Source organism: Salvelinus sp. IW2-2015, linkage group LG30 (assembly GCF_002910315.2).
Source record: "Salvelinus sp. IW2-2015 linkage group LG30, ASM291031v2, whole genome shotgun sequence".
NCBI classification, from domain to species: domain Eukaryota; kingdom Metazoa; phylum Chordata; class Actinopteri; order Salmoniformes; family Salmonidae; genus Salvelinus; species Salvelinus sp. IW2-2015.
This window is the reverse complement of record NC_036869.1, coordinates 25,012,439-25,026,732: the sequence shown is the minus strand read 5'-3', so window position 1 is coordinate 25,026,732 and position 14,294 is coordinate 25,012,439. Positions and strand designations below refer to the sequence as shown.

General features: G+C 41.8%; 1 protein-coding gene across 2 annotated transcripts in view; it reads left to right on the top strand.

Annotated features, from left to right (window-relative positions):
* The first annotated feature begins 2,242 nt into the window (after positions 1 to 2,242).
* The window catches only part of LOC111955398 (ephrin-A3-like), a 90,753-nt gene continuing 78,701 nt past the window's right edge, over positions 2,243 to 14,294 (top strand). For both annotated transcript variants that reach the window (XM_023975628.1, XM_023975627.1), the window contains exon 1: positions 2,243 to 2,999. In XM_023975628.1, coding sequence (XP_023831396.1) covers positions 2,890 to 2,999 — 110 coding nt within the window. In that variant the 5' untranslated portion in view covers positions 2,243 to 2,889. The remainder of the gene's footprint in view (positions 3,000 to 14,294) is intronic.

Genomic DNA, 14,294 nt, shown 5'->3' with positions numbered 1-14,294 from the left:
TTAGTAAATATTTTCTTAAAACTGCATTATTGCTTAACGGTTTGTAAGTAAGAATTTCACAGTAAGGTCTACACCTGTTGTATTTGGCGCATGTGATACATTTGATTTGATTTGAGCAGTAAGGCCCACCTGGAGTTCAGACCTRCCATCCTCCTAATTGCCAATAATCATAACAGCCACGTTATGGTGTCCTTTGTCTTTCTCTCTCCTCCTCCCTAAACTTTCTTTKACCAAATATTGTTGTTTGTCTTATGAATAATGGTTGGTTACACTCATTAAATGTGTTTATTTTGGATCCCCCTCATTCACAGAATTCTGTGAACACTTCATTCAAAGTGGGTCTTTGGTGTTTGAATTTAAAATATGAATATTATTTAGTGAGATAAGAAATGAAAGAAACAAAGAGAGAAAAATAGAGTGGTAAATAGAGATAGGACAAAATGGATGAGAAACAAAGCACAACATAAAAAAAAAAAATCTCTGTATATTAATTATGTTAGTAAATGAATAATAAGCCAATGAGGATATATGAATACGAAGAGATAGATTGATGATATATGATCTAAATAATCAATGTGTCCATACCGGTACCATTCATGAATTAATCATTATGCATATAGAGTAAACAAGGTAACAACCTACTCTAGTGTAAGGCTACAAATGTCTAGCATCGTTGAAAGAACAACATTGTAACGGTTTTCTTCCAGGGGTGAAGGAGAGGACCAAAGTGCAGCGCGGCTAGTGTTAAACATGTTTAATAAAGAACAAGTGAAACACTACAAACAACAATACAAAATAACAAATGTGCAAAAACCGAGACAGACCTATCTGGTGCAGACAATCACAGAGACAGGAAACAAACACCCACAAAATCCCAACACAAAACAAGCCTCCTATATATGATTCTCAATCAGGGACAACGATTACCATCTGCCTCTGATTGAGAACCATATTAGGCTGGACATRGAAACAGACAAACTAGACACACAACATAGAATTCCCACCCAGCTCACGTCCTGACCAACACTAAACAAGCAAAACACATAACTCTGGTCAGGACGTTACAAACATGCTATGTGCACATCCGCAACACATCAAATCTAAACATATTTGATTATTGATGACATGAAGAAATCCACTAGAGACCATGCCTCCTTCTCCCATACTATGTACGTACAAAGCCTACATTGAGAAACTCACAGTCTCACACGCATACATAGGCCTACCCTTCCATGTATAGGGGCTACTATAGGGTTCATGTTTCTCAAATAGGAATATGTGAATTTTAAATATATACATTTCAATATTTTCAGATCGTCATTGATAGTATATACAATATGAGGTGTAGAATATACAAAAGAGAATGTTGGTGAAGAGATGGAGGGATTTGCCAAGGAGATGCAGTGAGGGGTGAAGGGATGACAAATGGTAGTAGCAAGTGATCTGGCATAGTAAGAACAGACAGAGGCAACGACAGAGAAGAGGGAGAGTTAGGGAAAAGTGTTAGTAGCCTACTCTCTCTTTCTCTTTCATCCCCCTTTCCCAGTCACCACGGCAACATGCCTGGAGGGCACTCAAGAGAGGCGTCATCACTGACAAAAACAACAGAGGGGGAGAGTGAGTGAAGGGAAACGAGAGCAAAATAGTGTGTGTGTGTGTGTGTGTGTGTGTGTGTGTGTGTGTGTGCTGTCTCTTATACACATCTAGATGTGTATAAGAGACAGGTGTGTGTGTGGGCATGAGAGAAGGGGTGTGAGTAGGAGAGAGTAGGGCTGTAGACCTACTGTGCTTTTGGCATTTAGAATTTTCTACAATGAAGTATTCTAAACTTGAACTTCAGTGAGAACTAATCACAAGGTACACATTATTTAGTAGGCTATACTCAAGGACAGTTTATAGACACCCACATTAAGGGGACTAAATCAAGTCTCACATCACCAAAACCACTTTTATGAAAGTTACACCAAAGATATGATAAAAATCTGTTTTAACAAGCCTAGAGAATGTGCATATTTAATCAAACACAGTGATGACTAAAATAGTTAAATGAATAGTAATTACTTCACTGGCCAAGAGCATGGTTTTACAATCCACCATTGATGAAATTGAACAGGTTAATTAAAATTTCTTTAGGATATTAAACATGCGCACGCGCATCAAACACACGCGCACACACAGTGGTGGTGGGGCGGGGCTGCTGGATGGACAGAGCGAGCGCATCTTGTCTATCAGAGGGCGGGATTGTAGAGTCAACGGGTGCGCAGTGTGTGGCTAGTCTGGAAGCGGCGGCAGGTAGAAACCTAAAAGTCTCAACGGACACTGACTGAGTTGAGACTAATTTAAAATGACAATGTAGACAATTACATTTACAGTCCAAAAGAAAAAGGAAACCTACCAACAGGAGGATAATGTAAACAAATTTTGACGAACTTTGATGATAGAATTTCAACGCCAGCTGTGCTTGTCCAATACGAAAGGTTGTCTTGATGTGAGGCTACATTGAGGTGGTTTGCAACGTTTCATCAACACGGGACTTCAGTTGTCATTGTCAAATATTGCGGTCTAATTTGCCTTATCACTTCTCCTTCTGAACATTATTGTTTTCAGTCTGTGGAGAGGATTAGGGAACATAAAAGGAATACTCAAAACACAGTGACTTCAAAGTGCGCAGCAGGCAAAGTAAGTAAACATAGGGTTGGGGAGGATGCCGAAATGGGGTTCGTAGTCGCAATGGAATTAGTGCTGAAGAAGTATTCGTCCGTTCCAAACGTCGCTGGAAACTTCAACTAGGTTGTGTTACCGCTGGGATGTTGACAGCGACCTGCTGTTTGGGACGGAGGGACTGAGAGCGAAGAAGGTAGGCTAGAGAGAACGAGGAACAGTGGGATTATGGCTCTCGCAACCGTTTCTCTCTGTCTAATAGCGCTCGCCTTTTCACATTTGCACCTGACGCGAGCCAACGACCGACATGCCGTCTATTGGAACAGCTCAAATTTACAGTAAGTAAACTAGCCTACAGATATGGGCGTAATACAGTAGGACAGACTATCATCTTGGTTTTATTTGTTGCTGTGGACCTAATTTGACGACAGATGTCAGTATTAGGAATTGATCATCCCTAATTTCTAAAAACGTGAAACAAAAATAATCCAAGTTTAAATCATGAAGTGTGACTTTTACAGGATTCAAATGTGAACTGATAGGCCTATGTATAAATCATTCTGTCAATTGTGTGATAAATGCCCACTGTTCCTTTTTAAAATAAGCATAAAAAGTAGTCTTTATGTTAATGCCATAACTTTATTTTCCCCTTCCACAAATTGTAGGCTATTTCCACAGTGAATTACGGATTTTGCCTATTGCCAATAACACACATAGACACACAGTATAATAGCCAATAACAGGCAGCTGTGTTATTGTAATGTTCCTTTCCACCATGTTAGCGTGTACCCTGGTGTTCTATATGAATATTTAATATGGCCAACTCAGTTCTCACTGTCCATCTCTTCCTCAACCATGACTCGTATCTGTCTTCAATGAACCCCATCTCTCTCTCTCTCTCTCTCTCTCTCTCTCTCTCTCTCTCTCTCTCTCTCTCTCTCTCTCTCNCTCTCTCTCTCTCTCTCTCTCCATTTTACACAATCCTACGCATTTGAGTGCAATCCATTCTGATATTGTCTGCCATCTTTGTCCCCCTTCCATCCTACTACAGTAGGTTACAATACTGTAGGTAAGCGTCTCCATGCCTCTAACTCAATACCTCTGCAGCAGAGATCGATTGGGTATCTGGTGCCTTTGTCCTCTCTTTATTTTACATTGAATCCATCATTCTCACATTGTTTTATCTTCTCCCCTCACCCTACCTCTTGCTCTCTCTCTCGTTTGCTCTCTCTTTCTTTTTCTCTCTATTTGTTTTCCTCCTCCTTTCGCCCATTTATATTCACCTCAGACACTGGCCTCTCCCCTGTATGGCCTCTCTCGATTTCATACTTGGTTATTTTCCTCCCTCTCTCTTATTTTTCTACTGTCTCTATGGCCAGCCTGTCCCCCTCAATTCCTTTTTTTGTGTGCATCTCATTACCACCCCCCATCTGCTCCTGTTTCATCATTCACCTCCAAAACCCAGGTTGTACCCCAAATGGCACCCTATTCCCTTTATAGTGCATTACTTTTGACCAGGGCCCATAGGGCTCTGATAAAAAGTAGTACACTATATATAGGGTCTCATTTGGGACACATGCCCAGAATGAAAGGTGCACAAAGATAATTACATAGGATAAAGTTGTTTGAATGCATCTGAAAGATAATCAATTAAGGATTCTGGGCATGTGAGGCTTACAGACAGTTTTTTATAATCGAGGTATCTCAATCACACAACAAACAGTGCAAACGAACGCCTCATAAAAATTCCAACCAGCTCTGGTTGCGATAGCAATTAAGTATGTCAGTGAGAATCTGAATAGAGGAGAGGTATATTAGATGAGACTCATTAGCATTGCTAGTGCATGTTCAAAGTGCTGTGAGGATTTTGCAGGTTTGTGAGCGTCACATTCTGTATTAGTATTATCTATCATTGTTCATTATTAATTTGGCTTGTGTTCTATCCAGAATGACTTGCACAGCGTGAGGAGTACGCCTAGGCATTGTATGGTCTAATCATTCATCAAGTGTTGGCACATCAGCACCTTAATATAACATTTATATGAATATATTTTTTATTTTTGGCTTTAGGCCACTCCAGCACCACTTTAAAACAGAAGACTAGTTTGAAAAGGAAAGACTGGGATACCGTAACAAAAGTTGGAGATACAAGAAGTGCCCTGATTGCAGCAGTCAGAGTTGCAGCACAGTTATCTACCTCCATCTCCTTTAGAAAGAGTTGCTCCCAGCTTCCGCTCACAGCGGCAAGCCTAAGCCAACTCGTTAAAAATGTCCCTGCTAATGGCTGACTGAAGCAGGAAAAAACACACACGCAGGCCATTAAATCATCTCGCATCTGAGGCCATCTGCCAATTAGAGAGGGGAGATGTGGAACATCTTGAGGAGCGCATGTGAGTGGTGTTGGCCTTGCCAGTGACACAATCTGAGTCCCAAATGGCATCCCATTCCCTATATAGTACAAAAAAGTAGTGCACTATGTAGGGGAGAGGGTGCCATTTGGGACACAGCCACAAACTGTAGCGTCTTAATTGGATGTTCAACATGATCAAAACAATAATGTGGCTTTCAATCACTCAATGTCGCTCCTAAGGATCATAACTTAGCAGGAGATCAGGGCATGCAGGTCATTTGCACAGGTGTGGGAGGGAATAGCAAGGAACCCATGGTGTGAAAATGTTGCCCACCTTACTGTAAAATCGGCCTACCATTGCCTCCTAAACAAGATGAAAGGTGGAACCTCAGTGTGTTATTGCGCTATGTGCGTTCATTGTACGACGTATTGTGAACCCGATTTGAGACCTGAAATTGAGTCTGTCAGGCCTCCAAACCAAATAAAGAAAACACTGCCTGCTTGCATCCCTCCCTGCCTGCCTGGTTGTTACAAAATAAATTATCACCTTGACAAATAGCTTCCCTGAGAGTAAGAGGCGTGGGGGCTCCTCATGATCAATGTGGAGCGGAGCTGCTGTCTTACTCAACCGCCCCACTGAAGATGTGTGGGTGGAGGACCAGCAACTCAGAGGTGGTGGCACTGTGTGGTGGCGGAGGAGAGGGGAGCCCCAACACACTTTGGGTAGAGAGGTTTCTGATCTTCTCTGTGAGATTATTTATAGGGAAGATGATAGATAGATAAACACACAGAGGGAGACAAATAGAGATGGAGAAGAGGAAAAATGTGGAGAACGGTATTGAAAGAAAGGGGTGGGGAGTAGTGATGGAGAATATGGAGTCCTGGTAGAATAATGGAAAGTGTGCCAAGAAGGTAGAGTGAGGCAGAGGATATTTTGAGAATGATTGAGAGCCCAAAGACAGGGAGGGAGAGTGAGGCAGTGAGCTTTTGTGGAAATTAAAGTTATTTGGCGAATGTGCTGCTGTTTCTGGAGAGATTATACTTATGGGAGGTGACCCGTGCTAATGTGGACACGCAGGGTTATTMATGTGGACCAGTGCTCGGAGACAATAGCAGAGGCCTGGCCCTATGCAATACTGTGCAGCGCAACGCGTGAGACACAAGTGGATTTTCTAGCTGATTACATGCAAGGCTGTCTGTCTGGCTTGCTCACTGAACAGTCTCGCCAAGTTTGCATACAAATGCATCTTACTCACTGACATTCAATTTGTTCTTTTCAACATTCGTCATGCCACCGTGACACAACTGTCTCAAACTGCATTATATATTTATTTATTTCCTGCCTTGTAGTTGATGGCTATAGTGCTGAATGGGAATCTGTGAGCGACACTGATTCCAAAGTGAATGAAAAAGAGAATGGTGCTGGAGAGAATAGCAGCTGTTTTACGGGCTCCTGATCAATTGTGCTATTTTGTGTATTTTTTTTGAGTTGATCTTAACTCTTTTTTTAACATGTTTCCGCCATTGTTTCCTATGACCGAAAAGAGCTTCTGGACATCAGAACAGCTATAACTAACCTCAATTTGGATGAGGACTTCTACTTCAATGAGTCAGAGACGAAAGACATCACATACGCTGCTGTTACTGTTTATTGTCTATCCTGTTGCCTAGTCACCTCGTACCCTTGCACATCGCACAAAGCAGCATGCCTTGCCCTTAACTGCACACGCAGAACTAACATCAACTACATGCATGATAATCTTTCATGGTTGAGGGTTTAGGATACATTTTCTACTTCTCTTCTAGTCTTTTCAAGAAACATTTGTGTGTTGAAAATGCCTAACCACTTGTATATTTGCATACACTTCAAACAGACATGCATAACCCACCAGACACGCCACTATGGGTTTCTTCACAGTACCCAAACCAAAAACAGWTTTAWTGCRRCGCTCAGTTATGTATAGAGCCATGTCATCGTGGAATACTCTACCACCRGAGGTTACTCAGGCAAAAAGCAAGTTTAGCTTTAAAAAACATCTTGTATCACTGCACCTCTCATCTTTCTAAAGATCTAATTGAACTGAAATAAGAATGTATATATGAATAGTGTGTAAATAGTATTTTTGTTGTCTCTTGGTGTCTTTACTATATATACAGTCGTGGCCAAAAGTTTTGAGAATGACACAAATATTAATTTCCACAAAGTTTGCTGCTTCAGTGTCTTTAGATATTTTTGTCAGATGTTACTATGGTATACTTAAGTATAATTACAAGCATTTCATAAGTGTCAAAGGCTTTTATTGACAATTACATGAAGTTGATGCAAAGAGTCAATATTTGCAGTGTTGACGCTTCTTTTTCAAGACCTCTGCAATCCGCCATGGCATGCTGTCAATTAACTTCTGGGCCACATCCTGACTGATGGCAGCCCATTCTTGCTTAATACATGCTTGGAGTTTGTCAGAATTTGTGGGTTTTTGTTTGACCACCCGCCTCTTGAGGATTGACCACAAGTTCTCAATGGGAATAAGGTCTGGGGAGTTTCCTGGCCATGGACCCACAATATTGATGTTTTGTTCCCCGAGCCACTTAGTAATCACTTTTGCCTTATGGCAAGGTGCTCCAATCATGCTGGAAAAGGCATTGTTTGTCACCAAACTGTTCCTGGATGGTTGGGAGAAGTTGCTCTCGGAGGATGTGTTGGTACCATTCTTTCATTCATGGCTGTGTTCTTAGGCAAAATTGTGAGTGAGCCCACTCCCTTGGCTGAGAAGCAACCCCACACATGAATGGTCTCAGGATGCTTTTACTGTTGGCATGACACAGGACTGATGGTAGCGCTCACCTTGTCTTCTCCGGACAAGCTTTTTTCCGGTTGCCCCAAACAATTGGAAAGGGGATTCATCAGAGAAAATGACTTTACCCCAGTCCTCAGCAGTCCAATCCCTGTACCTTTTCGGGAATATCAGTCTGTCCCTGATGTTTTTCCTGGAGAGAAGTGGCTTCTTTGCTGCCCTTCTTGACCCCAGGCCATCCTCCAAAAGTCTTTGCCTCACTGTGCGTGCAGATGCACTCACACCTGCCTGCTGCCATTCCTGAGCAAGCTCTGTACAGGTGGTGCCCCAATCCCGTCGCTGAATCAACTTTAGGAGACAGTTCTCGCGCTTGCTGGACTTTCTTGGGCGCTCTGAAGCCTTCTTCACAACAATTGAACCGCTCTCCTTGAAGATCTTGATGATCCGATAAATGGTTGAATTAGGTGCAATCTTCCTGGCAGCAATATCCTTGCCTGTGAAGCCCTTGTGCAAAGCAATGATGACGACACATGTTTCCTTGCAGGTAGCCATGGTTGACAGGGGAAGAACAATGATTCCAAGCACCACCCTCCTTTTGAAGCTTCCAGTTTGTTATTCGAACTCAATCAGCATGACAGAGTGATCTCCAGCCTTGTCCTCATCAACACTCAAACCTGTCTTAACGAGATAATTACTGACATGATGTCAGCTGATCCTTTTGTGGCAGGGCTGAAATGCAGTGGAAATGTTTTTTGGGGATTCAGTTCATTTGCATGGCAAAGAGGGACTTTGCAATTCATCTGATCACTCTTCATAACATTCTGGAGTATATTCTGGGGCAAATTGCCATCATACAAACTGAGGCAGCAGACTTTGTGAAAATATATATTTGTGTCATTCTTAAAACTTTTGGCCACGACTGTACAGTTGAAATCGGAAGTTTACATTCACTTAGGTTGGAGTCATCAAAACTCGTTTTCAACCACTCCACAAATGTCTTGTTAACAAACTATAGTTTTGGCAAGTGGGTTAGGACATCTACTTTGTGCATGACCCAAGTAATTTTTCCAACAATTGTTTACAGACAGATTATTTCACTTATAATTCACTGTATCACAATTCCAGTGGGTCAGAAGTTTACATACACTAAGTTGACTGTGCATTTAAACAGCTTGGAATATTCCAGAAAATGATGTCATGGCTTTAGAAGCTTCTGATAGGCTAATTGACGTCATTTGAGTCATTTGGAGGTGTACCTGTGGATGTATTTCAAGGCCTACCTTCAAACTCAGTGCCTCTTTGCCTGACATCATGGGAAAATCAGAAGAAATCAGCCAAGACCTCAGAAAAATATTGTAAACCTCCACAAGTCTGGTTCATCCGTGGGAGCAATTTCCAAACACCTGAAGGTACCACAATCATCTGTACAAACAATAGTACGCAAGTATAAACACCATTGGACCACGCTTCCGTCATACGGCTCAGGAAGGAGACGCGTTCTGTCTCCTAGAGATGAACGTACTTTGGTGCGAAATGTGCAAATCAATCCCAGAACAACAGCAAAGGACCTTGTGAAGATGCTGGAGGAAACAGGTACAAAATTATCTATATCCACAGTAAAACGAGTCCTTTTTTGGAGAAATGTCCTCTGGTCTGATGAAACAAAAATATAACTGTTTGGCAATAATGACCATCGTTATGTTTGGAGGAAAAAAGGGGAGGCATGCAAGCCGAAGAACACCATACCAACCGTGAAGCACAGGGGTGGAGGCATCATACTGTGGGGGTGCTTTGTTGCAGGAGGGACTGGTGCGCTTCACCAAATAGATTGCATCAGGAGGAATGAAAATGATGTGGATATATTGAAGCAACATCTCAAGACATCAGTCAGGAAGTTAAAGCTTGGTCGCAATTGAGTCTTCCAAATGGACAATGACACCAAGCATACTTCCAAAGTTGTGGCAAAATGGTTTAAGGCCAACAAAGTCAAGGTATTGGAGTGSCCATCACAAAGCCCTGACCTCAATCCTATAGAAAATGTGTGGGCAGAACTGAAAAGGCGTGTGCGAGCAAGGAGGCCTACAAACCTGACTCAGTTACACCAGCTCTGTCAGGAGCAATGGGCCAAAGTTCACCCAATTTTATTGTGGGAAGCTTGTTGAAGGCTACCAAAATGTTTGACCCAAGTTGAACAATTAAAAGGCAATGCTACCAAATACTAATTGATTGTTTGTAAACTTTTGACCCTCTGGGCATATGATGAAAGAAATAAAAGCTGAAATTAATAATTCTCTCTACTATTATTCTGACGTTTCACATTCTTAAAATAAAGTGGTGATCCTAACTGACCTTAGACAGGGAATTTTTGCTAGGATTAAATGTCAGGAATTTTGCCAAAAACGGAGTTTAAATGTATTTGGCTAAGGAGTATGTAAACTTCCGTTCAACTGTATGTGTATGTGTATATATATATATATATATACACTGCTCAAAAAAATAAAGGGAACACTTAAACAACACAATGTAACTCCAAGTCAATCACACTTCTGTGAAATCAAACTTTCCACTTAGGAAGCAACACTGATTGACAATAAATTTCACATGCTGTTGTGCAAATGGAATAGACAACAGGTGGAAATTATAGGCAATTAGCAAGACACCCCCAATAAAGGAGTGGTTCTGCAGGTGGTGACCACAGACCACTTCTCAGTTCCTATGCTTCCTGGCTGATGTTTTGGTCACTTTTGAATGCTGGCGGTGCTTTCACTCTAGTGGTAGCATGAGACGGAGTCTACAACCCACACAAGTGGCTCAGGTAGTGCAGCTCATCCAGGATGGCACATCAATGCGAGCTGTGGCAAGGTTTGCTGTGTCTGTCAGCGTAGTGTCCAGAGCATGGAGGCGCTACAGGAGACAGGCCAGTACATCAGGAGACGTGGAGGAGGCCGTAGGAGGGCAACAACCCAGCAGCAGGACCGCTACCTCCGCCTTTGTGCAAGGAGGGCAGTGGAGCACTGCCAGAGCCCTGCAAAATGACCTCCAGCAGGCCACAAATGTGCATGTGTCTGCTCAAACGGTCAGAAACAGACTCCATGAGGGTGGTATGAGGGCCCGACGTCCACAGGTGGGGGTTGTGCTTACAGCCCAACACCGTGCAGGACGTTTGGCATTTGCCAGAGAACACCAAGATTGGCAAATTCGCCACTGGCGCCTGTGCTCTTCAGATGAAAGCAGGTTCACACTGAGCACATGTGACAGACGTGACAGAGTCTGGAGACGCCGTGGAGAACGTTCTTCTGCCTGCAACATCCTCCAGCATGACCGGTTTGGCGGTGGGTCAGTCATGGTGTGGGGTGGCATTTCTTTGGGGGCCGCACAGCGTGTGCACCTCCATGTGCTCGCCAGAGGTAGCCTGACTGCCATTAGGTACCGAGATGAGATCCCCAGACCCCTTGTGAGACCATATGCTGGTGCGGTTGGCACTGGGTTCCTCCTAATGCAAGACAATGCTAGACCTCATGTGGCTGGAGTGTGTCAGCAGTTCCTGCAAGAGGAAGGCATTGATGCTATGGACTGTTCCCCAGACCTGAATCCAATTGAGCACATCTGGGACATCATGTCTTGCTCCATCCACCAATGCCAGTTGCACCACAGACTGTCCAGGAGTTGGCGGATGCTTTAGTCCAGGTCTGGGAGGAGATCCCTCAGGAGACCATCCGCCACCTCATCAGGAGCATGCCCAGGCGTTGTAGGGAGGTCATACAGGCGTGGAGGCCACACACACTACTGAGCCTAATTTTGACTTGTTTTAAGGACATTACATCAAAGTTGGATCAGCCTGTAGTGTGGTTTTCCACTTTAATTTTGAGTGTGACTCCAAATCCAGACCTCCATGGGTTGATACATTTGATTTCCATTGATAATTTTTGTGTGATTTTGTTGTCAGCACATTCAACTATCTACTGTAAGTCGCTCTGGATAAGAGCGTCTGCTAAATGACTAAAATGTAAAATGTAAATGTAAAGAAAAAAGTATTTAATAAGAATATTTCATTCATTCAGATCTAGGATGTGTTATTTTAGTGTTCCCTTTATTTTTTTGAGCAGTGTGTATATATATATAAGGAACCAAAGTTGCTGGAATTAGTCACCAGTAACCAACGCTGAAACCCTGCAGTCATATGTATTGCCGATGGCGCTTGTGATAAAACTCTTAACTTCTTTAAGAAACACAAACCAGTTAGGAAAACTCCAGCACGTCGACAAGCTAGGTAGGGAGGTGCTCCGAATCAGGAGAATACAAAATCCAGCGCAAATCCAGCAGAGTTAATTAGCTTTCATTCTTGAAATCAAATAAAACGTTACTTGTCACATGCTTTGTAAACAACAGGTGTAGACTAACAGTGAAATTCTTCCCAACAATGCATAGAAAAAATATATAATATAATAAAAAAATATATATATTTTTTTTATTTCACCTTTATTTAACCAGGTAGGCCAGTTGAGAACAAGTTCTCATTTAGAACTGCGACCTGGCCAATATAAAGCAAAATACATTATGAGTAACAATAACTTATATATACACGGGGTACCTGTCACGATCGTCGTTACGTGAAAGAGAGGAGGACCAAGGCGCTGCGTGATAACTATATCTTCTTTTTATTAGAAGAGGAAACGAACAACACTTTACACACTAAACAAAAACAACAAACCGACGACCGTGAAGCTATACAAACAATAAGTGCAGACACTGGCAACTTACACATAGACATAGACAATCACCCACAAATTACCTAATGAATATGGCTGCCTAAATATGGCTYCCAATCAGAGACAACGATAGACGGCTGTCTCTAATTGAGAACCAATCTAGGCAACCATAGACATACAATCCCCTAGACTAGACACTGCCCCATAAACATACAAAAAACCCTAGACAATACAAAATACATACATCCCCCATGTCACACCCTGACCTAACTAAAATAATAAAGAAAACAAAGATAACTAAGGCCAGGGCGTGACAGTACCAGTACCTAGCCGATGTGGAGGGGGAATTGAGATAGATATGTACAGTACCAGTCAAAAGTAAGGACACACCTACTCATTCCAGGGTTTTTCTTTATTCTACATTGTAGAATAATAGTTAAGACATCAAAACTATGAAATAACACACATGGAATCATGTAGTAACCAAAAAGTGTAACTACTCAAAATATATTTTATATTTGAGATTCTTCAAAGTAGCCATCCTTTGCCTTGATGACAGCTTTGCACACTCTTGGCATTCTCTCAACCAGCTTCATGAGGTCGTCACCTAGAATGCATTTAAATTAACAGGTATTCCTTGTTAAAAGTTCATTTGTGGAATTTCTTTCCTTAATGTGTTTGAGCCAATAATTTGTGTTGTAACAAGGTAAGGGTGGTATACAGATGATGGCCCTATTTGATAAAAAAACGAGTCAAATCAAATTGTATTGGTCACGTACACATGGTTAGCAGATATTAATGTGAGTGTAGCGAAATGCTTGTGCTTCTAGTTCCGACATTGCAGTAATATCTAACAAGTAATCTAACAATTCTCCAACAACTATCTAATACACACAAATCTAAAGGGGTGAATGAGAATATGTACATATAAGTATATGGATGAGCGATTGCTGAGCGGCATAGGCAAGGTGCAGTAGATGGTATAAAATACTGTATATACATGTGATATGAGTAATGTAAGATACGTTAACATTAAACATTAAAGTGGCATTGTTTACAGTGATTAGTGATCCATTTTTTAAAGTGTCCAGTAATTGGGACTCAATGTAGGCAGCAGCCTCTCTGAGTTAGTGATTGCTGTTTAGTAGACTGATGTCCTTGAGATAGAAGCTGTTTTTCAATCTCTCGGTCACAGCTTTGATGCACCTGTACTGACCTTGCTGACCTCTGGATGATAGTGGTTTGAACAGGCAGTGGCTCGTGTGGTTGTTGTTCTTGATGATCTTTTTGGCCTTCCTGTGACATCGGGTGCTGTAGGTGTCATGGAGGGCAGGTAATTTGCCCCCCGGTGATGCGTTGTGCAGACCGCACCACCCTCTGGAGAGCCTTGTGGTTGAGGGCGGTGTAGTTGCCGTACCAGGCTGTGATACAGCCTGACAGGATGCTCTGGATTGTGCATCTGTAAAAGTTTGTCAGGGTTTTGGGTAGAGGTCGACCGATTATGATTTTTCAACGCCGATACCGATTATTGGAGGACCAAAAAAAGCCGATACCGATTAATCGGACGATATAAAAAATGGTATTACATTTTTTACATTTTTAAACTTTATTTAATTTWAAAAAATTATTAATTTATTTTTTATTTTTTAAATTAATTTATTTGTAATAATGACAATTACAACAATACTGAATGAACACTTATTTTAACTTAATATAATATATCAATCAAATCAATTTAGCCTCAAATAAATAATGAAACATGTTCAATTTGGTTTAAAT